The sequence below is a fragment of the Salmo salar genome, chromosome 28 (assembly GCF_965601325.2).
Source record: "Salmo salar chromosome 28, fSalSal1, whole genome shotgun sequence".
In the NCBI taxonomy this organism is placed as follows: domain Eukaryota; kingdom Metazoa; phylum Chordata; class Actinopteri; order Salmoniformes; family Salmonidae; genus Salmo; species Salmo salar.
In genome coordinates, this window is record NC_138318.1 from 28,626,337 (window position 1) to 28,654,127 (window position 27,791).

General features: G+C 44.2%; 1 protein-coding gene across 1 annotated transcript in view; it reads left to right on the top strand.

The window, feature by feature from the left end:
* The window catches only part of LOC106589707 (inactive heparanase-2), a 330,244-nt gene extending 302,795 nt beyond the window's left edge, over positions 1-27,449 (top strand). Inside the window, exons 9-11 of the mRNA XM_045710127.2 lie at positions 304-449; positions 4,342-4,488; positions 24,440-27,449. Of these exons, the coding sequence (XP_045566083.1) occupies positions 304-449; positions 4,342-4,488; positions 24,440-24,602 (456 nt within the window). The 3' untranslated portion in view covers positions 24,603-27,449. The remainder of the gene's footprint in view (positions 1-303; positions 450-4,341; positions 4,489-24,439) is intronic.
* Positions 27,450-27,791: the final 342 nt, after the last annotated feature.

The window sequence follows — 27,791 nt, forward strand, 5'->3', positions numbered from 1 at the left end:
TGAGACGCATCCAAGGCAAACAAACAGATATCTCTAGCTTAAACAGACACATGTTTATGGGGATTTCTTTTATGCTCATTAGATTTCAGTGGGTGCGTTGACATTGACACTAGTTAGCTTGACCTTATGTAGTTGTTGACATGTCAATTACCTCAGTGGAACACAATGGAACAGGGAACATTACTATGGTAGCTCATGCTTACTTTGCGATCTGATTGTGCATGCTCTGTTTGGCTTTGCACTGTGTAACAGGTGTTTGTGTGTATGTGTGTGTATGTATATGTGTGTGTGTGTGTGTTGCAGGACTATTGGTTCTCACTGGTGTTCAAGCGTCTGGTGGGCCCCAGGGTGTTGGCAGTGCGGGTAGCAGGCTTACAGAGGAAACCACGGCCAGGGAGGGTCATCCGAGACAAACTACGCATTTACGCCCATTGTACCAGCTTCCACAAGTAAGTGCTGCAGCCCTGTACCAGCTTCCACAAGTACAAATGACAGCCATACACTGTACCAGCTTCCACAAGTAAAAATTACAGCCATACACTGTACCAGCTTCCACAAGTAAAAATTACAGCCATACACTGTACCAGCTTCCACATCTAAAAACTACAGCCATACACTGTACCAGCTTCCACATCTAAAAATTACAGCCAAACACTGTACCAGCTTCCACATCTAAAAATTACAGCCATACACTGTACCAGCTTCCACATCTAAAAATTACAGCCATAAACTGTACCAGCTTCCATGTAACGACCGTCGTAGGAAGTGGACCAAGGAGCAGCGGGTTGAGTGCTCATTTTAACTTTATTAGAACACTTACTAAGCAAAACAAGAAAAACGACCGGCCGACAAACAGTCTTGCACGCAACACACAGATATGCAAAACCAACCTCCCACAATTCCCATAACAAACACACCCCTAATTATAGGACCTTCAATCAGAGGCAACGACTGCCTCCAATTGTAGGCACAATCCCAATTAACTAAACATAGAACTAGACACCCTAGATCAGACATAGAAATACACAAAATAGAACCTAACCAAAAACCCCGGACTAATCTAAACAAACACCCCTCTACAAAACACATATACCAACAAACCCCGAACCACATAAAACAAACACCCCCCTGCCATGTCCTGACCAAACTGCAATAACAAATAACCCCTTCTGTTCAGAACGTGACATTCCACAAGTAAAAAGTATGCCTTACACTGTACCAGCTTCCACAAGTAAAAACTACAGCCATACACTGTACCAGCTTCCACAAGTAAAAACTACAGCCATACACTGTACCAGCTTCCACATCTAAAAATTACAGCCATACACTGTACCAGCTTCCACATCTAAAAATTACAGCCATACACTGTACCAGCTTCCACAAGTAAAAATTACAGCATACACTGTACCAGCTTCCACATCTAAAAAATTACAGCCATACACTGTACCAGCTTCCACATCTAAAAATTACAGCCATACACTGTACCAGCTTCCACAAGTAAAAATTACAGCCATACACTGTACCAGCTTCCACATCTAAAAATTACAGCCATACACTGTACCAGCTTCCACATCTAAAAATTACAGCCATACACTGTACCAGCTTCCACATCTAAAAATGACAGCCATACACTGTACCAGCTTCCACATCTAAAAATTACAGCCATACACTTATCAGCTTCCACAAGTAAAAATTACAGCCATACACAGTACCAGCTTCCACAAGTACAATTTTGTAAGTACAATTTTGGCCTAAGGACAAAGACTAGTTTGGTGGCTAAAAAACATTCAAAGCTCAGACTTCTATGGCTTGTCCCATTTTCCTTACCTTGGTGTTACATTCTTAATGGATTCACAGACACCTGAGTCACTGTGTCTAGTCACTGTGTCTAGTCTCTCCTGCACTATAGCCCATTAATAAGCCACTCTAGCCATGATAAATCACATTAATTACCCAGCCTGCCACAATTCTGCCTGGTCAGCTCATAAATAACCGTCATCCAGACTACTCAGTCTTTCAGAGCGGCCAGGCCATAAAACTTAACAGGTATCATTTATCAGCTGTGTGAGGGACTCTTCTCTTCGTCAAAGACGCGGCGACAGTCCTTTATCTCAGCTCGGATTGGTTGAAGGGAGTTTTGGGGGGGTGTGAGGGGAGATGGAGATCCAATAGGTACGTCTGTCCCAGAATAGATAAAGAGCAGCACCGTCCCCCTGTTTCCCCTGTTCAAGGTTATCATTTAACCCAGCCAAATGTGATGTGTAACAGGTCAGCAGCAGAGCTTTCAGCAACAGGCTAGACTTACTGCCCTCCGTCCCACCTATACACACACGGCTCAGTTACATCTGTTCACCTGGCTCCGCACACTACATTATCTATATGTAATAACTATGTTCTATATTTTTATTGAATATACAATAAACACCTATAAGCATTTATCAGTCTTCCATCTTTGCTGGTGAACATTTTCTTTGATCTCTATCCTCAGGTCAAGGCCATTGGATGTGTCTCTGTTCTATTCCATCTCAGTTGCAGGTGTGGTGTAGAGAGCAGTAGCGTAATGATACACTCTAGGCATCTACTGATACAGACACACCTCACATCTGATCTGTTACCCATGGTGTGGCCTGTTGACAGATCGGCAGAGATCTGAAATAGTTGTCATCCAATGCTTTCCATCTGGCACCTGGAAGGATAGGACGCCTTTTATGATGGGAGCCTTTAGCCCCTGGCACGGCACTTATATCTGGATCTCAACATTCATCCTCTTTTAACCAGTTTGCAGTTTCAGTATGATTTTGCTATCAAGGGTATTGTATTCTTCTCGCCAGTTAGCAGGTTAAGTACTCTTTTGCTACCAAGGGTATTGTATTCTTCTAGCCAGTTAGCCAAGTTAGCCAGTTAGCCTGTTAACGGTTTCAGCACTCTTTTGGGTACTGTATTCTTCTAGCCAGTTAGCAGTTTCTAGCTTTCCAGACATTTAGTGGTTAACATGGTCTGTTTCACTCTAAACCAATGCTCCAGCATCAAACAACGTGAAAGGTTGTTTACGTTCCTGCTTCTAATGCCTCAGAATCTCATCATTTTGAAATCCTGGACTGTCTTTATCCCTCTCTCCATCTCTCCATCTAATCTAACACTCCATCTCTTTCTGTCTGATACATCCCAGCCCTGAGCAATGTTTGGCATAAGGCTTCAATAGTTGAGCAGAAGAAATACTCCAGGGCTGACCGATTACACTGTCTGACACAAAGACAGACAGACGTTGCTTTCTGTTTACAGACGTGACCAACCCTGATTCTAATCTGTTCTCTGTCCATGTGTCTATGTTTGCATTTTTCAAGTCACTTGAATCGGCTCTCTGTGGGTCTGCTTAGCATTTCCTTTGTGTACGATGAGGTGTAGAAACAGAGAATGAACAAAAACCTGAAGCCGTGAGAGATGGAGAGATTTCTAATCAGAGAAGGATCGCTAATCGACCGGTCTGACAAAGCCCAACCCTGACCCTTAACAATGTGGTCCTCTGAAACCTATGGTGCACACACACACCCTGAAACATATGGTACCACTCCAGTTGTGTTGATCCAGCCTTCACATTATGCAGTTTATTACATGTTATCATGTTTTTCTTATCTTTGGCCAATATTCCCTAAATCCTCTCCCCAGCACTCTCAAGACATGCAGTGTTGTCTGTGTAATTCTAGGAGGTCAGTCCCACACTTTCACACCCTCCAATTGATCCCTAATGTGATGTGAGCAGAGACTACAGGTCTTAGGTCTTGAGCATATCAAAACATATTAGATCCCTTCAATCTGGGCATATACCACAGTATTATGAAATGTACTGTAAATATCTAGAAAAAGGGCTAAGAGGGCAATGGAAGAATAACACAAAATACAGTTTTATCTGGACATAAATAATAGATTTAGGATTCTTATAACGATAAATAATATATTACAGTGAGTTTATGGAATGCTTGGAACACATTTGATTTGGTTTCACGAGAGTGTTTTGATCCTGTTATTAAATTGTCCGGTAGAGGCTTTACTCTGTTTTTAACATGTCTGTTCTCCTGTTCAGTTATTGAAGTTTCTATTGTGCTTGGCAGAGGAAGACACTATAGAGCACCTTACAGATCTAGATAGACATAGTGAGAAAAAGGGAGTGAGAAAGCAACAAAAGGTAGTCTCTGCAGTGGGGGGGGGGGGGGGGGGTGATGCTTAGTGTTTTGGGACTGATTCATGAAATTAGAAGAAAAACAAGAAGACCATGAAAACCAATATTTGTGTTTACCTTTACTCGCTTTTTAATTTAGAATGCTTCTCTTCTCTGCCTTCCAGTCATAACTACGTGAGAGGGTCCATAACGATCTATATCATCAACCTGCATCGGTCGAGAAAGAAAATCAAGCTGGCGGGAACCTTACGTAACAAGACTGTCCATCAGTACCTGCTGCAGCCCTACGGAACAGACGGACTACACGCCAGGTCAGTGCATAGTAGGGGTCTGATACACACTCACACATATGCACTCTCTCTCTTTCTCTCTTTCTCTCTCTCTCACTCCTTTCTCCTTACTCTCTCTCTCTCCTTCTCTCTCTCCCTTTCTCTCCTCCTTTCTCCTTCCATATCTATATATTTATCTCTATATCTCTCGCTGTCTCAGGGATCATGTGTAGCACCAGCCAATATTTAGGTGTTTCCCCCAAGGAAACTCATGAAGCTCATTTACTGCATTTCTATACAATACAAAACTCTTTCAAATTCTACTTGGAGAACAGCTAAAAAGACCCCAGCCATTATCACCTTGTCTGCTGTAGCTTCATTCACCTCAGTCCATCTACAAAGAACACACAGCCTGTTAGCTGTACAATTGTAATGTTATGCCCCCGACCCCAAGTTTGGGAACCACAGTACTGACCTCTGTCTCCTCTGCTTCCTCCTGCATGCATTGCAGCCTGACCCAGCCTCACCACTGAGTGCCACATCACTGTCTGTTTCAGTAGCCTACTCTGTGTAAAGTTATTATGAGTATTTTTTGCTCATGCATTTTTTTTAAAAACATTTTATTTGACCTTTATTTAACTAGGCAAGTCAATATTTTGCCCAGCATCTCGCCAACACACTACCAGCAGCATCTCCAGACTAATTGCCTATTGAGCCTACTGTGAGATGGGGTAGTTCGTTTCATGTCTCAGGTGCTCAGCCTGTGCCGTGAGAGCGTGGAGTTAGCTGTTTGAGAGTGTGTTGAATGTTCCGTGCATCGGCCGGACAGAACAGCTACGTCCGGTAAGATGAGGGGTGGTGGTGTATGTCTATTTGTCAATAACAGCTGGTGAGCAACGTCTTATATTAAGGAAGTCTCTAGGTATTGCTCGTTTGAGGTAGAGTACCTCATGAAAAACAATAGACGACACAATCTACCAAGACAGTTTTCATCTATATTCTTCATAGCCATCTATTTATGACCACAAACCAATGCTGGCACTACTACCACATTTAACAAGCTGTATAATTTTAACAAGGCTAATCTGAAAACAAGGCTCCCTAAATTTTATCAGGATATCGAATGCACGACCCGGGCTGGCAAAATTCTGGATCATTGTTAGTCTAACTTCCGCGATGCATACAAAGCCCTCCCTCGCCCTCCTTTCGGCAAATCTGACCACGACTCCATTTTGTTGCTCCCAGCCTATAGACAGAAACTAAAACAGGAAACGCCTGTGCTCAGGTCTGTTCAACGCTGGTCCGACCAATCTGATTCCATGCTTCAAGATTGCTTCGATCACATGGACTGGGATATGTTCCGGATAGCGTCGAACAACAACATTGATGTATACGCTGATTCGGTGAGCGAGTTTGTTAGGAAGTGCATCAGTGATGTTGTACCCACGGCAACTATTAAAACCTTCCCCAACCAGAAACCGTGGATTGATGGCAGCATTCGCGCAAAACTGAAAGCCAAACCACTGCTTTTAATCAGGGCAAGGCGACCGGAAACATGACCGAATACAAACAGTGTAGCTATTCCCTCTGCAAGGCAATCAAACAAGCTAAGCGTCAGTATAGAGACAAAGTAGAGTCGCAATTCAACGGCTCAGACACGAGAGGTATGTGGCAGGGTCTACAGTCAATCACAGACTACAAAAAGAAAACCAGCCCCGTCGCAGACCCCGATGTCTTCCTCCCAGACAAACTAAACAACTTCTTTGCTCCCTTTGAGGACAATACAATGCCACCGATACGGCCCGCTACCAAAACCTGCGGGCTCTCCTTCACCGCAGCCAACGTGAGTAAAACATTTAAACGTGTTAACCCTCGCAAGGCTGCCGGCCCAGACGGCATCCATAGCCGCGTCCTCAGAGCATGTGCAGACCAGCTGGCTGGTGTGTTTACGGACATATTAAATCAATCCCTATCCCAGCCTGCTGTTCCCACATGCTTCAAGAGGGACACCATTGTTCCTGTTCCCAAGAAAGCTAAGGTAACTGAGCTAAACGACTATCGCCCCGTAGCACTAACTTCCGTCATCATGAAGTGCTTTGAGAGACTAGTCAAGGATCATATCACCTCCACCCTACCTGATACCCTAGACCCACTCTAATTTGCTTACCGCCCCAATAGGTCCACAGACGACGCAATCACACTGCACACTGCCCTATCCCATCTGGACAAGAGGAATACCTATGTAAGAATGCTGTTCATCGACTACAGCTCAGCATTTAACACCGTAGTACCCTCATTAAGCTAGCGACCCTGGGTCGCGACCCCACCCTGTGCAACTGGGTCCTGGACTTTCTGATGGGATGCCCCCAGGTGGTGAGGGTAGGAAACAACATCTCCACCCCGCTGATCCTCAACCAGAAGGGTGCGTTCTCAGCCCTCTCCTGTACTCCCTGTTCACCCATGACTGGGTGGCCATGCACGCCTCCAACTCAATCATCAAGTTTGCAGACGACACTACAGTGGAATGGCTTGATTACCAACAACGATGAGACGGCCTACAGGGAGGAGGTGAGGGCCCTTGGAGTGTGGTGTCAGGTAAATAACCTCTCACTCAATGTCAACAAAACAAAGGAGATGATCGTGGACTTCAGGAAACAGTAGAGGGAGCACCCCCCGATCCACATCGACGGGACAGTAGTGGAGAAGGTGGAAAGGTTTAAGTTCCTCTGTGTACACATCACGGACAAACTGAAATGGTCCACCCAAACAGACAGCGTGGTGAAGAATGCGCAACAGCGCCTCTTCAACCTCAGGAGGCTGAAGAAATTTGGCTTGTCACCAAAAACACTCACAAACTTTTACAGATGCACAATCGAAAGCATCCTGTCGGGCTGTATCACCGCCTAGTACGGCTGCTCCGCCCACAACCTGTAAGGCTCTCCAGAGGGTAGTGAGGTCTGCACAACGCATCACCGGGGGCAAACTACCTGCACTTCAGGACACCTACACCACCCGATGTCACGGGAAAGCCAAAAAGATCATGAAGGACAACAACCACCCGAGCCACTGCCTGTTCACCCCACTTCCATCCATAATGCGAGGTCAGTACAGGTGCATCAAAGCTGGGACTGAGACACTGAAAAACAGCTTCTATCTCAAGGCCTGTTAAACAGCCACCACTAACATTGAGTGGCTGCTGCCAACATACTGACTTAAATCTCTCGCCACTTTAATAATTAAGGATTGGATGTAATAAATGTATCACTAGTCACTTTAAACAATGGCACTTTATATAATGTTTACATACCCTACATTACTCATCTCAAATGTATATACTGTACTCTATACCATCTACTGCATCTTGCCTATGCCGTTCGGCCATCGCTCATCCATATATTTATATATACATATTCTTATTCATTCCTTTACACTTGTGTGTAAAAGGTAGTTGTTGAGAAATTGTTAGATTACTTGTTAGATATTACTGCATGGTCGGAACTATAAGCACAAGCATTTCACTACACTCACGTTAACATCTGCTAACCATGTGTATGTGACCAATAATATATGATTTGATTTGATAAGGCCATAAGCAAACAAGAAAATGCTCATCCAGAAGCGGCACTCCTAGTGGCCAAGGACTTTAAATGAAGGCAAACTTAAATCCATTTTACCTAATTTCTACCAGCATGTCACATGCTGCTAATTGGTTGCTTCATGTGCTTCTTGAGAAAAAATTCTCTGTACAGGACCTTTACTCCACACAAAGAGACGCATACAAAGCTCTCCCTCGCCCTCCATTTGGCAAATCTGACCATAATTCTATCTTCCTGATTCTTGCTTACAAGGCAAAAACTAAAGCAGGAAGTACCAGTGGCTCGCTCAATACGGAAGTGGTCAGATGACGTGGATGCTATGCTACAGGACTGTTTTGCTAGCACAGACTGGAATGTGTTCCAGGATTCATCCAATTGCATTGAGGAGTATACCTCCACCATCACCGGCTTCATCACTAAGTGTATCGACGAAGTCGTTCCCACAGTTACCGTACGTACATATCCCAACCAGATGCCATGGATTACAGGCAACATCCGCACCGAGCTAAAGGCTAGAGCTGCAGCTTTCAAGGAGTGGGACACTAATCCAGACGCTTATAAGAAATCCCGCTATTCTTCAGACGAACAATCAAAAAGGCAAAGCATCAATGCAGGACTAAGACTGAATCCTACTACACCGGCTCTGACGCTCGTCGGATGTGGAAGGACTTGCAAAGTATTACGGACTAAAAATGGAAACCCAGCCGTGAGCCGCCCAGTGACGCGAGCCTACCAGACGGGCAAATGCCTTTTATGATCGCTTTGAGGCAAGCAACACTGAAGCATGCAAGATATCACCAGCTGTTCTGGACGACAGTGTGATCACGCTCTCCGTAGCAGATGTGAGCAAGACATTTAAACAAGTCAACATTCACAAGGCAGTGGGGCCAGATGGATTACCAGGACGTGTACTCAGAACATGCGCTGACCAACTGGCAAGTGTCTTCACTGATATTTTCAACCTCTCCCTGACCGAGTCTGTAATACCGACATGTTTCAAATAGACCACTATAGCCCCTGTGCCCAAGAAAGCAAAGGTAACCTGCCCAAATGACTACGTTGGCAGCCATGAAGTGCTTTGAAAGGCTGGTTAAGGCTCACATCAACACAATCATCCCAGAAACCCTAGACCCACTCCAATTCGCATACCGCCCCAGCACCGACCGTAAAGCCTACAGAGGATGGTGCGTATGGCCCAGTAAATAATAGGGGCCAAGTTTCCTGCCATCCAGGACCTATATACTAAGCGGTGTCAGAGGAAGGCCCAGAGAATTGTCAAAGACTCCAGTCACCTAAGTCAGACTGTTCTCTCTGCTACCGCACGGCAATCATTATCGGAGCACCAAGTCTAGGTCCAAAAAGCTCCTTAACAGCTTCTATCCCCAAGTCATAGGACTGCTGAACAAATAATCAAATGGCCACTGGACTATTTATTTTGTCCCCTCCCCTCCCCCCATTGGTTTTGTACACTGCTGCAACTCGCTTTTCATTATCTATGCATAGTCACTTTACCCCTACCTACATGTACAAATTACCTCGACTAACATGTACCCCTGCACATTGACTCGGTAACGGTACCCCCTGTATATAGCATCATTATTGTTATTTTATTGTGTTACTTATTTAAAAATGTTTTACTTTAGTTTATCTATTAAATATAACTATATTTCTTGAACTGCATCGTTGGTTAAGGGCTTGTAAGTAAGCATTTCAAGGTAAGGTCTGCACTTGCATGTGACAAATACAATTCGATTTTATTTGGTTTGAAGAATATACAGGTTCTGAGCTTTGATGAAAGCTGGGAGCAATATTTAGATGTTGACCCGTCATTTATATTTTTTTCTTTGTACAATAGGCTCTATACTGTATATGTACTGCTCAAAAAAATAAAGGGAACACTTAAACAACACATCCTAGATCTGAATGAAAGAAATAATCTTATTAAATACTTTTTTCTTTACATAGTTGAATGTGCTGACAACAAAATAACACAAAAATAATCAATGGAAATCCAATTTATCAACCCATGGAGGTCTGGATTTGGAGTCACACTCAAAATTTAAGTGGAAAACCACACTACAGGCTGATCCAACTTTGATGTAATGTCCTTAAAACAAGTCAAAATGAGGCTCAGTAGTGTGTGTGGCCTCCACGTGCCTGTATGACCTCCCTACAACGCCTGGGCATGCTCCTGATGAGGTGGCGGATGGTCTCCTGAGGGATCTCCTCCCAGACCTGGACTAAAGCATCCATCAACTCCTGGACAGTCTGTGGTGCAACGTGGCGTTGGTGGATGGAGCAAGACATTATGTCCCAGATGTGCTCAATTGGATTCAGGTCTGGGGAACGGGTGGGCCAGTCCAAAGCATCAATGCCTTCCTCTTGCAGGAACTGCTGACATACTCCAGCCACATGAGGTCTAGCATTGTCTTGCATTAGGAGGAACCCAGGACCAACCGCACCAGCATATGTTCTCACAAGGGGTCTGAGGATCTCATCTCGGTACCTAATGGCAGTCAGGCTACCTCTGGCGAGCCCATGGAGGGCTGTGCGGCCCCCCAAAGAAATGCCACCCCACACCATGACTGACCCACCTCCAAACCGGTCATGCTGGAGGATGTTGCAGGCAGCAGAACATTCTCCACGGCGTCTCCAGACTCTGTCACGTCTGTCACGTGCTCAGTGTGAACCTGCTTTCATCTGTGAAGAGCACAGGGTGCCAGTGGCGAATTTGCCAATCTTGGTGTTCTCTGGCAAATGCCAAACGTCCTGCACGGTGTTGGGCTGTAAGCACAACCCCCACCTGTGGATGTCGGGCCCTCATACCACCCTCATGGAGTCTGTTTCTGACCGTTTGAGCAGACACATGCACATTTGTGGCCTGCTGGAGGTCATTTTGCAGGGCTCTGGCAGTGCTTCTCCTGCTCCTCCTTGCACAAAGGCGGAGGTAGCGGTCCTGCTGCTGGGTTGTTGCCCTCCTACGGCCTCCTCCACGTCTCCTGATGTACTGGCCTGTCTCCTGGTAGCGCCTCCATGCTCTGGACACTACGCTGACAGACACAGCAAACCTTCTATCCACAGCTCGCATTGATGTGCCATCCTGGATGAGCTGCACTACCTGAGCCACTTGTGTGGGTTGTAGACTCCGTCTCATGCTACCACTAGAGTGAAAGCACCGCCAGCATTCAAAAGTGACCAAAACATCAGCCAGGAAGCATAGGAACTGAGGGGGGGGGGGGGGGTTGTCCTTTAATAGGGAAGATTGGAAGATAGGATTTGGAATCTCTGTCAGGGAAACGTGCATCTCTACTGAAACATTTTTGGTTCCACTTTAAATAAACCACATCTTTAAAGGCTCAAGACTTCATAAACCCTTGATAAGGCCTCCATACTGTAGATACTTAGTGCTGGAATGAAGCAAAAACCTGCATAACCCTGCAGCCCTCCAGGACCATAGTTGTCTAGATACTACACAGCAGGGTTGCCCATATAATTATTATTATAAACATTTTAGAATTGTCATTGTTGGACATAAAAGACTATAAAAACACCAGGAAATCAGCTACAAGGGATTTTCATTTTTGGAAAACTGCTCCCAAGTATTCCCACGCATAATAGATTGTATACAAATGTAAGCAAGATTTGAAATTAATGTGTTTTAGTCAAATATTATATCTGTTTGGGTTTATTGGAGTCAATTTGCAATCTACAAATTATTTGTAATTATGTCTCGGCCCCCCGACCCTCCGCTCAAGAAACAAATCGTCCCGCTGCTGAATCTAGTTGATGATCCCTGCTCTACAGTATAGTGGATGGTATGTAGACTTCAGGGTCTTTTTAGCCAGGTTCTAAAGATTCATATTTTATTATTTCCAAGAAAAATATTAAAAGGTCTCAAAAGGTAGAATTTTTCTCCAAATGGTGAGATTTTTGCCAGGCTTTAGTATTTCTACAGAGGGAATATGCTATGTTGTTTACCGTTGGATGCATTTACAGTAGGAGCAAATGTTCAGGAGTGGGAAGCAGACAGTCATGACGTACACACACAGCAAAGAGACATCAAACATCAAACCTCCAGGGTTGACAATTGGCAATAAAATCAGATTAGCACAATAAGTTTGTCCTTGTTTATTGAAATTGAAAAGTGAACGGTGTGGGTCGTGATAAGAAACATCTGCTGGTACCAAAGGCCTTCCTAGAGGGGGTGGTTCTGGTCTGATCTGGTCTGCACCCCCAGAGCCCTCTGGGAAGATTCGCTATTCTATCAGTTCCAGTAGCCCTGCACACAGTGGTGATTCTAGACCATTTCAACTGGGGGGGCCAAGCTGGGGCCAGTTGTACTGTTAGAGGGGCCAGTTACATTAGACGTTATTGTTGTCATATCGTTTCCTTCACTGCATTGCAGGCATTAGTTATGTAAAAATTATTTCATACTCCACATTTAGGGGGGCCACAAGGGGGTCCAAAATTGTTGTCATAGGGGCACTGGCCCCCCCTGGCTCCCCCCCAGAACCGCTAATGACTGCACAGCCTTACACTCCAGGCACCCCTTTCCTCTGTCTTCTACCTCACTGTTACCATTCCATACCAGTAGCACTGCTGCCCTCCTTCTGTCCACGTTCACCCCTTTTCTCTTGCTCGTTTCTCTCTCCGTTCCTGACATCTCTACACATCCATCCTTATTTTTTTGTCTCCTCTCCTTGTCTCCCACTGTTTTCCAGGCAGTAATGCCCCCAGTCCTTTTCACTAACTCTGCTGCAATCGTTTCCCCACATTGCTCTCTCCTTCCCCTCCTCTCTGTCTGTCTGTCTGTCTGGCAGTAATCCATCCCTCTCTTGACCTCTCCAGCCTAAGCTCAGCCTGTTATTCAGACTCAAGGCTGATCCTGCAATAACGGCCTAATGAGTGTGTGTGTGTTTGCAGTAATAACAGGTTAATGATGAGGATGTGTTGGGGGTGTTACAAGAGATTATAGTGGTTGTTAATAGAACCGTAAGCAGCGGAGGGGAACGCCGGCTCTGTTCTAGACTCCAACTGGTGGTCTTACTGCTTTCACTCAGCATAGGTAGAGCAGTGGGGACTTTTATTATTGTTTGAGCAATTCCAGATGTCTATAAATATGACTACAATGCAACAGCCAGCCCTATACATAGGTCTGGCCACAGGAAATTGATGTAGGTATTAATGTGTTTAACGGCTTTGCATTCTGAAGATTTAACATGTTGGTGATTTAGCAGGCACTCTTATCCAGAGCAATCAGGGTTAAATGCCTTGCTCAAGGGCACATCAACAGATTTTTAACTTAGTCAGCTCAGGGATTCAAACCAGCAACCTTTCGGTTACTGGCCCAATGCTCATAACCTCTAGGCTATCTGCCGCCTCAATACAGTGAAATGAACCAGTGAAATGTTACAAAGGGTGCAGAAAGTTCAAGGATTAGTTCAAATTGAGGCTAACTATCGAATACCCCAAAATGACTTTACGTTTGCCATTACATTTCAGTCTCAATAAATCTGGTAAATCAGCAAATGAGGTGCTCTCTAATTCTTCTTTCCACTTTGGGGCTTATGGTCTCAATCAGGTCATTATCACAGTATAATTCCACCCTCCTTTCTTATTTTGTATTACTTTATTTAGACAGTATGAAACAGGAAAGGTGGCCATAGGGTTGAAACCCCTGACCTACCAGGGTCTGGTGTGTGCTCAATGCTAGGAGTGATACCACTCAACTATACATATGCATGAAAAATGAAATGTTAGGTAATGTTATACTAACTCCCAGGGTTAAACAGTGGTCCCAGATTTACAGCTAATCAAGAAGTGTAATGGAATGTCATACTGTTCCTGGTAGGACTGAATCTACAGGGTTTAATGCATCCTTGTAAATATAGCTTTTTCGCAAAACAACTCACGTTTTGTATGGAATATGGAAGAATTGGACTTGAATAAGGGTCTCTGTGATTGTTACTATAGTCCAGGGGTCTTCAACCTTTATTGCCCAGGGACCCCCTCCCAGGCAAACCGGCGACCCAGGGACCTCCATCCTCCAGGGACCTCCATCCTCCATCATGATATGTCTTATCTTATTATCATGTGAATGGTAATGGCAAGGAGAAGTAATCAACATTTTAAAATTAATAGATTTGGTAGATAGTTTTTCATTATTTTTTCCTCCCCACATTATAATTGGAAGAAGAAGTGTAAACTCTAATGTAGCCTATTAGCCAGAAAAGGTAACTCCAAACACATTTTCGCTAATTGCCGAGCAGTTAAACAAAGGTTAACCATGTGTATGCAAAAATGTATGTCCATGTCAAGAAAGCTTACCAGCAGCCGGCGGCACATGACGCACTGATAGCCTAGTCAAGGGCGCTTTTTCTAAGCCTATGTCAGATACTCCAGTAATTTACTCAATATTTGGAGTTGTTAAATAAAGTTGACATCATCAGAAAGAAGATATTATCTTATTTTCTGCTGTAGGTATGTAATTCAACATGAATTTATTCTGGCGTGGTTGCACTTGGTCTGCGGTTATGAGGCCGGTTGGACTTACTGCCAAATTCTTTAAAACGAAGTTGGAGGCGGCTTATGGTAGATAAATGAACATTAAATTCTCTGGCAACAGCTCTGGTGAACATTCCTGCAGTCAGCATGCCAATTGCATGCCCCCTCAAAACGTAAGACATCTGTGGCATTGTGTTGTGTGACAAAACTGCACATTTTAGAGTGGCCTTTTATTGTCCCAAGCACAAGGTGCACCTGTGTAATGATCATGCAGTTTAATCAGCTTCTTGATATGCCACACCTGTCAGGTGGATGGATTATCTTGGCAAAAGAGAAGTGCTCACTAACAGGGATGTAAACCAATGTTTGTGCACGACATTTGAGAGAAATAAGCTTTTTGTGCGTATGGAACATTTCTGGGATCTTTAATTTCAGCTCATTAAACATGGGACCAACACTTTACATGTTGTGTTTATTTTTTTATTCAGTGTACATTTCTGACCCGCTGCAACCACCCGCTGAATACCCATGCTGTAGTCTAACAGTGTTGGAGTGAAAGTCAGGTGAAACTTGTTGACTTGAAGGGTCCACACACACACACACACACACACACACACACACACACACACACACACACACACACACACACACACACACACACACACACACACACACACACACACACACACACACAGAGAGAGAGAGATACAATCTGTTGCCAGGAGCTGCTGAAGGAACAGCATATGGAAGTGTCATTTAATTTACATGATATAAAAAGGATATTTAGACTTTTCCCCTATTTTCTTTCTTTCTGTCTCCTTCTACTCCCCCTTCCTATCTCTCTCTTGCTCTCTGTTTTTCTCTCTTCATCTCTGTTTCTCTCTCATTCCACTTCCCTGCTCCCCAGTGCTTTGAACTAGCTAACATAAATCCTGTGAAAGGCGTTAGTGAAGATCAACATTGGGGTTCTGAAGCCTGCTGTTTTACACACATTAGCACCCCGAGCCGAGAGAGAGAGAGAGTTCACCCTTCATTTTCAAAAGAAAGCAAAGTTGGAGGTGTGGGTTGATAGTTAGGTGTTGCCTGAACCATATATACAGTACCAGTCAAAAGTTTGGGAACACCTACACATTCAAGGGGTTTTCTTTATGTTTACTATATTCTACTTTGTAGAATAATAGTGAAGACATCAAAACGATTAAATAACACGTATGGAAACATGTAGTAACAAAAAAGTGTTAAACAAAGCATTCAACCAGCTTCGTGAGGAATGATTTTCCAACAGTCTTGAAGGAGTTCCCACATACAGTTGAAGTCAGAAGTTTACATAGCCAAATACATTTAAACTCAGTTTTTCACAATTCCTGACGTTTAATCCTCGTACAAATTCCCTGTCTTAGGTCAGTTAGGATCAGCACTTTATTTTAAGAATATGAAATGTCAGAATAATAGTAGAGAGAATGATTTATTTCAGCTTTTATTTCTTTCATCACATTCCTAGTGGGTCAGAAGTTTACATACACTCAATTAGTATTTGATAGCATTGCCTTTAAATTGTTTAACTTGGGTCAAATGTTTGGGGTAGCCTTCCACAAGCTTCCCACAATAAGTTGTGTGAATTTTGGCCCATTCCTCCTGACAGAGCTGGTGTAACCGAGTCAGGTTTGTAGGCCTCCGTGCTCGCAAATGCTTTTTCAGTTCTGCCCACAAATTGTCTATGGGATTGAGGTCAGGGCTTTGTGATGGCCACTTCAATACCTTGACTATGTTGCCCTTAAGCCATTTTGCCACAACTTTGGAAGTATGCTTGGGGTCATTGTCCATTTGAAGACCCATTTGCGACCATCATAGCGCTTTAACTTCCTGACTGATGTCTGGAGATTGCTTCAATATTTCCATATTTTCTGTCCTCATGATGCCATCTATTTTGTGAAGTGGAGCAGTCCCTCCTGCAGCAAAGCACCCTCACAACATGATGCTGCCACCCCCGTGCTTCACGGTTGGGATAGTGTTCTTCGGCTTGCAAGCATTCCCCTTTTTCCTCCAAACATATCGATGGTCATTATGGCCAAACTGTTCTATTATTGTTTCATCAGACTAGAGGACATTTCTCCAAAAAGTACGATCTTTGTCCCCATGTGCAGTTGCAAACCATAGTCTGGCTTTTTTATGATGGTTTTGGAGCAGTGGCTTCTTCCTTGCTGAGCGGCCTTTCAGGTTATGTCGATACAGGACTCGTTTTACTGTGGGTATAGATACTTTTGTACCTATTTCCTCAAGCATCTTCACAATGTCCATTGCTGTTGTTCTGTGATTGATTTGCACTTTTCGCACCAAAGTACGTTCATCTCTAGGAGACAGAATGCGTCTCCTTCCTGAGCGGCTGTGTGGTCCCATGGTGTTTATACTTGCGTACTATTGTTGGTACAGATGAACGTGATACCTTCAGGAATTTGGAAATTGCTCCCAAGGATGAACCAGACTTGTGGAGGTCTACAATTTTTTTCTGAGGTCTTGGCTGATTTCTTTTGATTTTCCCATGATGTCAAGCAAAGAGGCACTGAGTTTGAAGGTAGGCCTTGAAATACATCCACAGGTACACCTCCAATTAACTCAAATTATGTCAATTAGCCTAACAAATGCTTCTAAAGCCATAACATAATTTTCTGGAATTTTCCAAGCTGTTTAAAGGCACAGTCAACTTAGTGTATGTAAACTTCTGACCGACTGGAATTGTGATACAGTGAATTTTAAGTGAAATAATCTGTCTGTAAACAATTGTTGGAAAAATGACTTGTGTCATGCATAATGTATATGTCCGACCCGACTTGCCAAAACTATAGTTTGTTAACCAGAAATGTGTGGATTGGTTGAAAAACGAGTTTTAATGACTCCAACCTAAGTGTATGTAAACTTCCGACTTCAACTGTATGCTGAGCACTTGTTTGCTGCTTTTTCTTCACTCTGCGGCCCTACTCATCCCAAACCATCTCAATTGGGTTGAGGTCAGGTGATTGGGGAGGCCAGGTCATCTGATGCAGCAGTCCATCACTCTCCTTCTGGGTCAAATAGCCCTTATACAGCCTGGAGGTGTGTTTGGGGTCATTGTCCTTGTTGAAAAACAAATTGTTGGTCATTGTTGAAAAACAAATGATAGTCCCGCTAAGCGCAAACCAGATGGAATGGCATATCGCTGCAGAATGATGTTGTAGCCATGCTGGTTAAGTGAGCCTTGGATTCTAAATAAAATACAGACAGTTTCACCAGGAAAGCACCCCCACACCATCACACATCCTCCTCCATGCTTCACGGTGGAAACCACACGTACAGAGATCATCCGTTCACCTGCTCTGCATCCCACAAAGACATGGCTGTTAGAACCAAAAATCTCACATTTGGACTCATCAGACTAAAGGAGAGATTTCCACCAGTCTAATGTCCATTGCTTGTGTTTCTTGGCCCAAGCAAGTCTCTTGTGTCCTTTAGTAGTGGTTTCTTTGCAGGAATTTGACCATGAAGGCCTGATTCACACAGTCTCCTTTGAACAGTTGATGTTGAAATGTGTATGTTACTTGGACTCTGTGAAGCATTTATTTGGGCTGCAATCTGAAGTGCAGAGGTAACTCTGGGTCTTCCTTTCCTGTGGTGGTCCTCATGAGAGCCAGTTTCATCATAGCGCTTGATGGTTTTTGCAACTGCACTTGAAGAAACTTCCAAAGGACTTGAAATGTTCAGGATTGACTGACCTTCATGTCTTAAAGTAATGATGGACTGTCATTTCTCTTTGCTTATTTGAGCTGTTCTTGCCTTAACATGAACTTGAACTATTACCGAACAGGGCTATCTTCTGTATACCACCCCTACCTTGTCACAACACAATTGATTGGCTCAAATGCATTAAGAAGGAAAGAAATTCCACAAATTATCTTTTAAAATCAAATAAAATTGTATTAGTCACATGCGCAGAATACCACAGGTGTACCTTACAGTGAAATGCTTACTTACGAGCCCCTAACCAACAAAGCAGTTTTAAAAAATATGGATAAGAATAAGAAATAAAAGTAACAAGTAATTAAAGAACAGCAGTACAATAACAATAGCGAGACAATATACAGAGGGGTACGTTACAGAGTCATTGTGCACTGGTTAGTTGAGGTAAAACGTATATGAAGGTAGAGTTATTAAAGTGACTGCATAGATGATAACAACAGAGAGTAGGAGCTGTGTAAAAGAGAGGGGGGCAATGCCAATAGTCTGGGTAGCCATTTGATTAGATGTTCAGAAGTCTTATGGCTTGGGGGTAGAAGCTGTTTAGAAGCCTCTTGGACCTAGACTTGGCGCTCCGGTACCGCTTGCCATGCGATAGCAGAGAGAACAGTCTATGACTAGGGTGGCTGGAGTCTTTGACCATTTTTAGGGCTTTCCTCTGGCACCGCCTGGTATAGAGGTCCTGGATGGCAGGAAACTTGGCCCCAGTGATGTACTGGGCCATTCGGACCACCCTCTGTAGTGCCTTGCGGTCAGAGGCCGAGCAGTTGCCATACCAGGCAGTGACACAACAAATCAGGGTGCTCTCGATGGTGCAGCTGTAGAACCTTTTGAGGATCTGAGGACCCATGCCAAATCTTTTCAGTCTCCTGATGGGGAGTAGGTTTTGTTGTGCCCTCTTCACGACTGTCTTGGTGTGCTTGAAACCTTTTAGTTTGTTGGTGATGTGGACACCAAGGAACATGAAGAACTCAACCTGCTCCACTGCAGCCCCGTCGATGAGAATGGGGGCGTGCTCGGTCCTCTTTTTCCTGTAGTCCACAATCATCTCCTTTGTCTTGATCACGTTGAGGGAGAGGTTGTTATCCTGGCATCACACTGCCAGGTCTCTGACCTCCTCCCTATAGGCTGTCTCGTCATTGTCGGTGATCAGGCCTACCACTGTTGTGTCATCGGCAAACTTAATGATGGTGTTGGAGTCGTGCCTGGCCGTGCAGTCATGAGTGAACATGCAGTACAGGAGGGGACAGAGCACGCACCCCTGAGGGGCCCGTGTTGAGGATCAGCATGGCTTATGTGTTGTTACCTACTCTTACAACCTGGGGGCAGCCCGTCAGGAAGTCCAGGATCCAGTTGCAGAGGGAGGTGTTTAGTCCCAGGGTCCTTAGCTTATTGATGAGCTTTGAGGGCACTATGGTGTTGAACCTTGAGCTGTAGTCAATTAGTAGCATTCTCACATAGGTGTTCCTTTTGTCCATGTGGGAAAAGGGCAGTGTGGAGTGCAACAGAGATTGCATAATCTGTGGATCTGTTGGGACGGTTGCAATTTGAAGTGGATCTAGGGTTTCTGGGATAATGGTGTTGATGTGAGCCATGACCAGCCTTTCAAATCACTTCATGGCTACAGATGTGAGTGCTACAGGTTGGTAGTCATTTAGGCAGGTTACCTTAGTGTTTTTGGGCACAGGCACTATGGTGGTCTGCTTAAAACATGTTGTTATTACAGACTCGGACAGGGAGAGGATGAAAATGTCAGTGAAGACACTTGCCAGTTGGTCAGTGCATGCTCGCAGTACACATCCTGGTAATCTGTCTGGCCCTGCATCCTTGTGAATGTTGACCTGTTTAAAGGTCTTACTCACATCGGCTGCAGAGAGCGTAATCACACAGTCTTCCGGAACAGCTGGTGCTCTCATGCATATTTCAGTGTTATTTGCCTCGAAGCGAGCATAGAAGCGCTTCCCTTTGTAGTCTGTAATGGTTTGCAAGCCCTGCCACATCTGACGAGCATCAGAGCCAGTGTAGTGTGATTTGATTTTAGTCCTGTATTGATGCTTTCTTCTAAGCTTCCGGGTTAGAGTCCCGCTCCTTGAAAGCGGCAGCTCTAGACTTTAGCTCAGTGCGGATGTTGGCTACAATCCATGGCTTCTTGATGGGGTATGTACAGTGGGGAGAACAAGTATTTGATACACTGCCGATTTTGCAGGTTTTACTACTTACAAAGCATGTAGAGGTCTGTAATTTTTATCATAGGTACACTTCAACTGTGAGAGACGGAATCTAAAACAAAGATCCAGAAAATCACTTTGTATGATTTGTAAGTAATTAATTTGCATTTTATTGCATGACATAAGTATTTGATCACCTACCAACCAGTAAGAATTCCGGCTCTCACAGACCGTTAGTTTTTCTTTAAGAAGCCCTCCTGTTCTCCACTCATTACCTGTATTAACTGCACCTGTTTGAACTCGTTACCTGTATAAAAGACACCTGTCCACACACTCAATCAAACAGACTCCAACCTCTCCACAATGGCCAAGACCAGAGAGCTGTGTAAGGACATCAGGGATAAAATTGTAGACCTGCACAAGGCTGGGATGGGCTACAGGACAATAGGCAAGCAGCTTGGTGAGAAGGCAACAACTGTTGCCGCAATTATTAGAAAATGGAAGAAGTTCAAGATGACGGTCAATCACCCTCAGTCTGGGGCTCCATGCAAGATCTCACCTCGTGGGGCATCAATGATCGTGAGGAAGGTGAGGGATCAGCCCAGAACTACACGGCAGGACCTGGTCAATGACCTGAAGAGAGCTGGGACCACAGTCTCAAAGAAAACCATTAGTAACACACTACGCCGTCATGGATTAAAATCCTGCAGCGCACGCAGGGTCCCCCAGCTCAAGCCAGCGCATGTCCAGGCCCATCTGAAGTTTGCCAATGGCCATCTGGATGATCCAGAGGAGGATTGGGAGAAGGTCATGTGGTCTGATGAGACAAAAATAGAGCTTTTTGGTCTAAACTCCACTCGCCGTGTTTGGAGGAAGAAGAAGGATGAGTACAACCCCAAGAACACCATCCCAACCGTGAAGCATGGAGGTGGAAACATCATTCTTTGGGGATGCTTTTCTGCAAAGGGGACAGGACGACTGCACCGTATTGAGGGGAGGATGGATGGGGCCATGTATCGCGAGATCTTGGCCAACAACCTCCTTCCCTCAGTAAGAGCATTGAAGATGGGTCGTGGCTGGGTCTTCCAGCATGACAACGACCCGAAACACACAACCAGGGCAACTAAGGAGTGGCTCCGTAAGAAGCATCTCAAGGTCCTGGAGTGGCCTAGCCAGTCTCCAGACCTGAACCCAATAGAAAATCTTTGGAGGGAGCTGAAAGTCCGTATTGCCCAGCGACAGCCCCGAAACCTGAAGGATCTGGAGAATGTCTGTATGGAGGAGTGGGCCAAAATCCCTGCTGCAGTGTGTGCAAACATGGTCAAGAACTACAGGAAACGTATGATCTCTGTAATTGCAAACAAAGGTTTCTGTACCAAATATTAAGTTCTGCTTTTCTGATGTATCAAATACTTATGTCATGCAATAAAATGCAAATGAATTACTTAAAAATCATACAATGTGATTTTCTGGATTTTTCTTTTAGATTCCGTCTCTCACAGTTGAAGTGTACCTATGATACAAATTACAGACCTCTACATGCTTTGTAAGTAGGAAAACCTGCAAAATCGGCAGTGTATCAAATACTTCTTCTCCCCACTGTACATATGGGGCTACAGCGTAGCCTAGTGGTTAGAGCGTTGTACTGAAAGGTTGCAAGTTCAAGTCCCCGTACTGACAAGGTGCAAATCTGTCATTCTGCCCCTGAACAAGGCAGTTAACCCACTGTTCCTAGGCTGTCATTGAAAATAAGAATTTGTTCTTAACTGACTTGCCTAGTTAAATAAAGGTAAAGTAAAAATATGGTCACTGTGGGGATGATGACATCAATGCACTTGCTGATGACTGATGTGGTGTACTCCTCAATGCCATTGGAGAAATCCTGTAACATATTCCCGTCTGTGCTAGCAAAACAGTCCTGTAAACAGGAATCAGGAGAATAGAAATATGGTCAAATTTACCAAATGGAGGGCAAGGGAGAGCTTTGTATGTGTCTCTGTGTGTGGAGTAAAGGTGGTCCAGAGTTTTTTTTTCCCTTTGGTTGCATATTTAAGAAATTTGGTAAAACGGATTTGTTTCCCTGCATTAAAGTCCTGGCTACTTGTAGTGCCGCCTCTGGATGAGTGTTTTTTTGTTTGCTTATGGCGGAATACAGCTCCGTCAATGCTGTCTTAGTGCCAGCCTCAGTTTGTGGTGGTATGTAAACATCTATGAAAATTACAGATGAAAAGTCTCTCGGTAGATAGTGTGGTCTACAGCTTCATGAGATACTCTACCTCAGGCGAGTAATAGCTCAAGACTTCCCTAGATATCGTGCACCAGGTGTTATTTACAAAAATACATAGTCCGCGCCCCTTGTCTTACCAGAGGCCGATGTTCTATCCCGCCAGTACATGGTATCACCAGCCAGCTGTATGTAGGTCATCGATTTTATTCTCCAAAGATTGCACGTTTGCTAGCAGAATGGAAGGAAGTGGGGGTTTATTTGATCGCCTACGAATTACCAGAAGGCAGCCTACCCTCTGGCCCCTTTTTCTCCAACTTCTCTTCACGCAACTCATGGGGATCTTGGCCTGTTCCCGAGAAAGTAGTATATCATTCGCGTTGGGCCCGTCAGACTCGTTAAAGGAAAAAAAGGATTCTGGCAGTCCGTGGTGAGTAATCACAGTCCTGATGACCAGAAGTTCTTTTCGGTCATAAGAGACGGCAACATTATGCACAAAATAAGTTTTAAAAAAAGTTACAAACAACGCAAGTAAGCAAACAAACAAACACAATCAGTTAGGGACACGTAAAACGTCAGCCTTCTTCTCCGGCACACCTGTTAATTGAAATGCATTCCAGGCGACTACCTCATGAAGCTGGTTGAGAGAATGCCAAGAGTGTGCAAAGCTGTCATCAAGTCAAAGGGTGGCTACTTTGAATAAATCATTTTAACACTTTTTGGCTACAACATGATTCCATATGTGTTATCTCATAGTTTTGATGTTTTCACTATTATTCTACAATGCTGAAAATAGTACAAATAACGAAAAACCCTTGAACGAATAGGTGTGTCCAAGCTTTTGACTGGTACTGTATATACGTCTCTAAGTTTTGTTTTACCCCTGAGAAAATTTTACAAAATTGCCCTTTAATCTTTATAACCGTGTTAATCGTTGAAACATTGCATTGGATTCATTGGCATTCATGTTCAGTTAGCTAGTGTACTGCTGACTTACTACAGGCCTCCACTCACAGACGACGGGACAGGAAAACGTCTATTGGAATCTGTCAGTCTCATAAAAATACAGCATTGTTGCAAAATCTAAGTAACATTTATGTGAAGCATTTTGTTTGTGTTATTTCGTAGGGCTATTTATTTTAGAATATCTAGTCTAATCCCCACTTCCAAAGGGTTGCAACTCTTCTCAGTGCTCTCTGAGACAGACTTTAATGAGTTTGTGATCAGTTCCTTGCCAGTTAGTTGTATTAGATTAGGAATTCAACCATTATAGTGCAGATCAATTCATGATTTGCCTGGAATTGAGAGAAAATAAACCCCAACCTAGCCACTCTTTCATCTAGATAAGAAGAATCACATCTGTTACAAAACCTCCGTCAGGACGGTGCCATTATGTTACTTTACTTCCCCCTAGTGTTCAGATGACTGTACATGCAGCCTCAGAAGGACTGCTGCTCTACCACTCCAGCATTGTGCAGAAGTGAAACCCTTTCTCCTCTCCCACCCTTCCCTCTCTCGCCCTCTCTCAACTATCCTTCTCCTCTCTCTCCCTCCTCTCTTTTATCTTTCATTCCACTCTCTTCTTCTCTCCAACTCCACTCTCTTCGTCTCTCCAACTCCACTCTCTTCGTCTCTCCAACTCCACTCTCTTCGTCTCTCCAACTCCACTCTCTTCGTCTCTCCAACTCCACTCTCTTCGTCTCTCCAACTCCACTCTCTCCTGTCTCCCCCAGGTCAGTCCAGTTGAACGGAGAAAAGTTGCTGATGGTGGACAACGAGACGTTCCCGGAATTGAAGCCTCAGACGCTGCGGTCGGGGAGGACGATAGCCATGCCCCCTATGACCATCGGCTTCTATGTCATCAAGAACATCAATGCTTATGCCTGCCGCAGATAATCCTCAGCATACTCCTCCTCACCCTTTACCCCTCACCCTCACCCTTCACCCCATACTCCTCACCACTCACCCTACAGCCCTCATCCCCACTCCTTACCACTCACCCCTCACCCCCACTCCTTACCACTCACCCCTCACCCCCACACTCCTCACCACTCACCCTTCACCATTTACCTCCACACTCCTCACCCTTTCCTCCCTACACTCCCTACCTCACACCCTAGCCATCACCCCTTACCCCTCCTTCTCACCCCTCATCACCCACACCGTTGCCTAGTACCGGACCACCCCCTCACTGCTCACCTCTCACTACCTTATCCCTAGTCCCTAGCCCTTAGTTTTTACCTTTTGGTTCCTTATCACTAGTCCCTGGTCTGACTCAGAAAGGCTTGCCCTTTGTCCCAGACAAGGGTTGCACTGAATACCTTTCAATAGCTCTCTGAACTGTCTCCCCATGTGCTACAAGACGGACAGGGATGATTCTATTATTGGGATTTTGTATTGTTTTGTAAAAGGTTATTGAGTTTTGTTATGACAGAACTGTTATTTCAGAAGGTTGTACCATCCTCCATGTCCAACTAGACTTGTTTTCCATGTCTTTGATCATCAGATCCACTAACGGACACTCAGATTTCTATCTGCCAACAACTCTTATTGTTTCCCCTGCAAACTCCTTTCAACTCTTTGTTGTTGATACTCTGAAGCTCCTGGCAGACGGAGAGACAGAAAGAAGAGAAAACCTGAAGAAAACAAAACCAGTCAACCGCAGGACGTGTGTCAGCCCCAGTAGCCATGTCTGCTGTCTGACTGAATCATCACTGTGTATGGTGTGGTGTGGTGTGGTGTAGTGTGGTATGGTGTGGTGTGGTATGGTGTGGTGTGGTGTGGTATAGTGTGGTATGGTGTGGTGTGGTGTGGTATGGTGTGGTATGGTGTGGTGTGGTGTGGTGTGGTGTGGTGTGGTATAGTGTGGTATGGTGTGGTATGGTGTGGTATGGTGTGGTATGGTGTGGTGTGGTGTGGTGTGGTATAGTGTGGTATGGTGTGGTGTGGTGTGGTATGGTGTGGTATGGTGTGGTGTGGTGTGGTATAGTGTGGTATGGTGTGGTATGGTGTGGTATAGTGTGGTATAGTGTGGTATGGTGTGGTATGGTGGGGTATGGTATGGTGTTTGTGTGTGTGGTGTGGTGTGATATGGTATGGTGTGGTATAGTGTGGTATAGTGTGGTATGGTGTGGTATGGTGGGGTATGGTGTGGTGTGGTGTGGTGTGGTATGGTGTGGTATGGTGTGGTATGGTGGGGTATGGTATGGTGTTTGTGTGTGTGGTGTGGTGTGGTGTGGTGTGATATGGTATGGTGTGGTGTGGTGTGGTGTGGTGTGGTGTGGTATGGTGTTTGTGTGTGTGGTGTGGTATAGTGTGGTGTGGTGTGGTATGGTGGGGTATGGTATGGTGTTTGTGTGTGTGGTGTGGTGTGGTGTGATATGGTATGGTGTGGTGTGGTGGGGTATGGTATGGTGTTTGTGTGTGTGGTGTGGTGTGGTGTGGTATGGTGGGGTATGGTATGGTGTTTGTGTGTGTGGTGTGGTGTGGTGTGGTGTGGTATGGTGTGGTGTGGTCTGGTATGGTGGGGTATGGTATGGTGTTTGTGTGTGTGGTGTGGTGTGGTGTGGTGTGGTATGGTGTGGTGTGGTGTGGTATGGTGGGGTATGGTATGGTGTTTGTGTGTGTGGTGTGGTGTGATATGGTATGGTGTGGTGTGGTATGGTATGGTGGGGTATGGTGTGTGTGTGTGTGTGTGTGTGTGTGTGTGTGTGTGTGTGTGTGTGTGTGTGTGTGTGTGTGTGTGTGTGTGTGTGTGTGTGTGTGTGTGTGTGTGTGTGTGTGTGTGTGAATACCCCTGCTGATGAGTCTGTCCTTGTTTACCATGTCCCTCTGAGATTTGGTTTCTAAATCAGCTTGGCTTACATCTATACTTAAACTGTTCGTTGGCAATTGGGAATCGCTTTGTGGTATTGTGGTGGGTTTGTTGTCTGAAGGACAGTTGAAGGCAGCGATGCACAGCAGAGTGTTCATCTTCAGACAGAAATGAAAGGTAGAGTTGGTTACTGGTTGGATGTTATTGCATTTACAGTATTTTGCTCTAGGTGCACAGAGCTGGGTCACTATGAACACATGTTACTAAAACACTATTCTTGTCAATCAACCTCCCATTCAGATTCATCACTGCACGTCCAGTCCCATCTACAGGTATATTATGCTGCTAGCCTTTATGATAAATATTAAGTATTACTATTAATAATATGAAATATTACTTATTAAGTTTGGATTGTTTTGTACAGAATTCCTTTAGTCGGTGTATCATCCTTCTATTTGAATATGTAATGTACATAAAAGCGTGTTAATTACAGGAGATGCATGCTTGAAGTGTTTATTTACATATAATTGTAATTTAAATGTTATTTTTTTATATATATTTGTATGTAATTATTTCTTATGTTGAGGGAAGCAAAATTGAACTGGTACCTTTTTGGGTGAGACTGAAACAGAATCTTAAGTCAATGGAAAATGGCAGTACAATGCATGGCACGGTGTACTGTAACTATTCTTCAGTGGAACTTGATGGTTATCATCTTACAAGTTAAACTGTACCGTGTACGTACGGGGTTGGGAGACAGAACATTTTGTTTTTCAGAACATTTCGACTGAATGTGTTAAATAATAATAAGTATATTATTTCCTCATGTGGAGTTGTTCATATTTCCTTTTTTAAAAGAGCATTATTTTATTGTGTAAAGTGTGCGGTTGAGCATTATTTTTTGGTAAAGAAAATATATACAGCGATAATAAAATTATTACAATAACGTTGTTTGTAATAGGTGTTTCTATTGTGATACTGCTTTACTTTTGTTTGAGGGTTTTGTTGCTATAACAAAGCACGTACTGTACACAGTAGAAGATTAGCAAAATCCTATTGGTAAAATCCTACCGAAGGTATATGCTAAGTAAACCTAATTTGTCCTAGATTCAATTAGATCAAGCATTAACCGGCGATAGCCAACAGCCGCAAAGCTGGTGTTTTGGCGATGTTGGATGTGTAACGGAGTTGGAGCTGTCAAATCGGTGAGTAGCTGCTCCTGATCGTTGTCACAAAGCCACACCCGTCCCACTCATGTTAGAAGTTCAGAA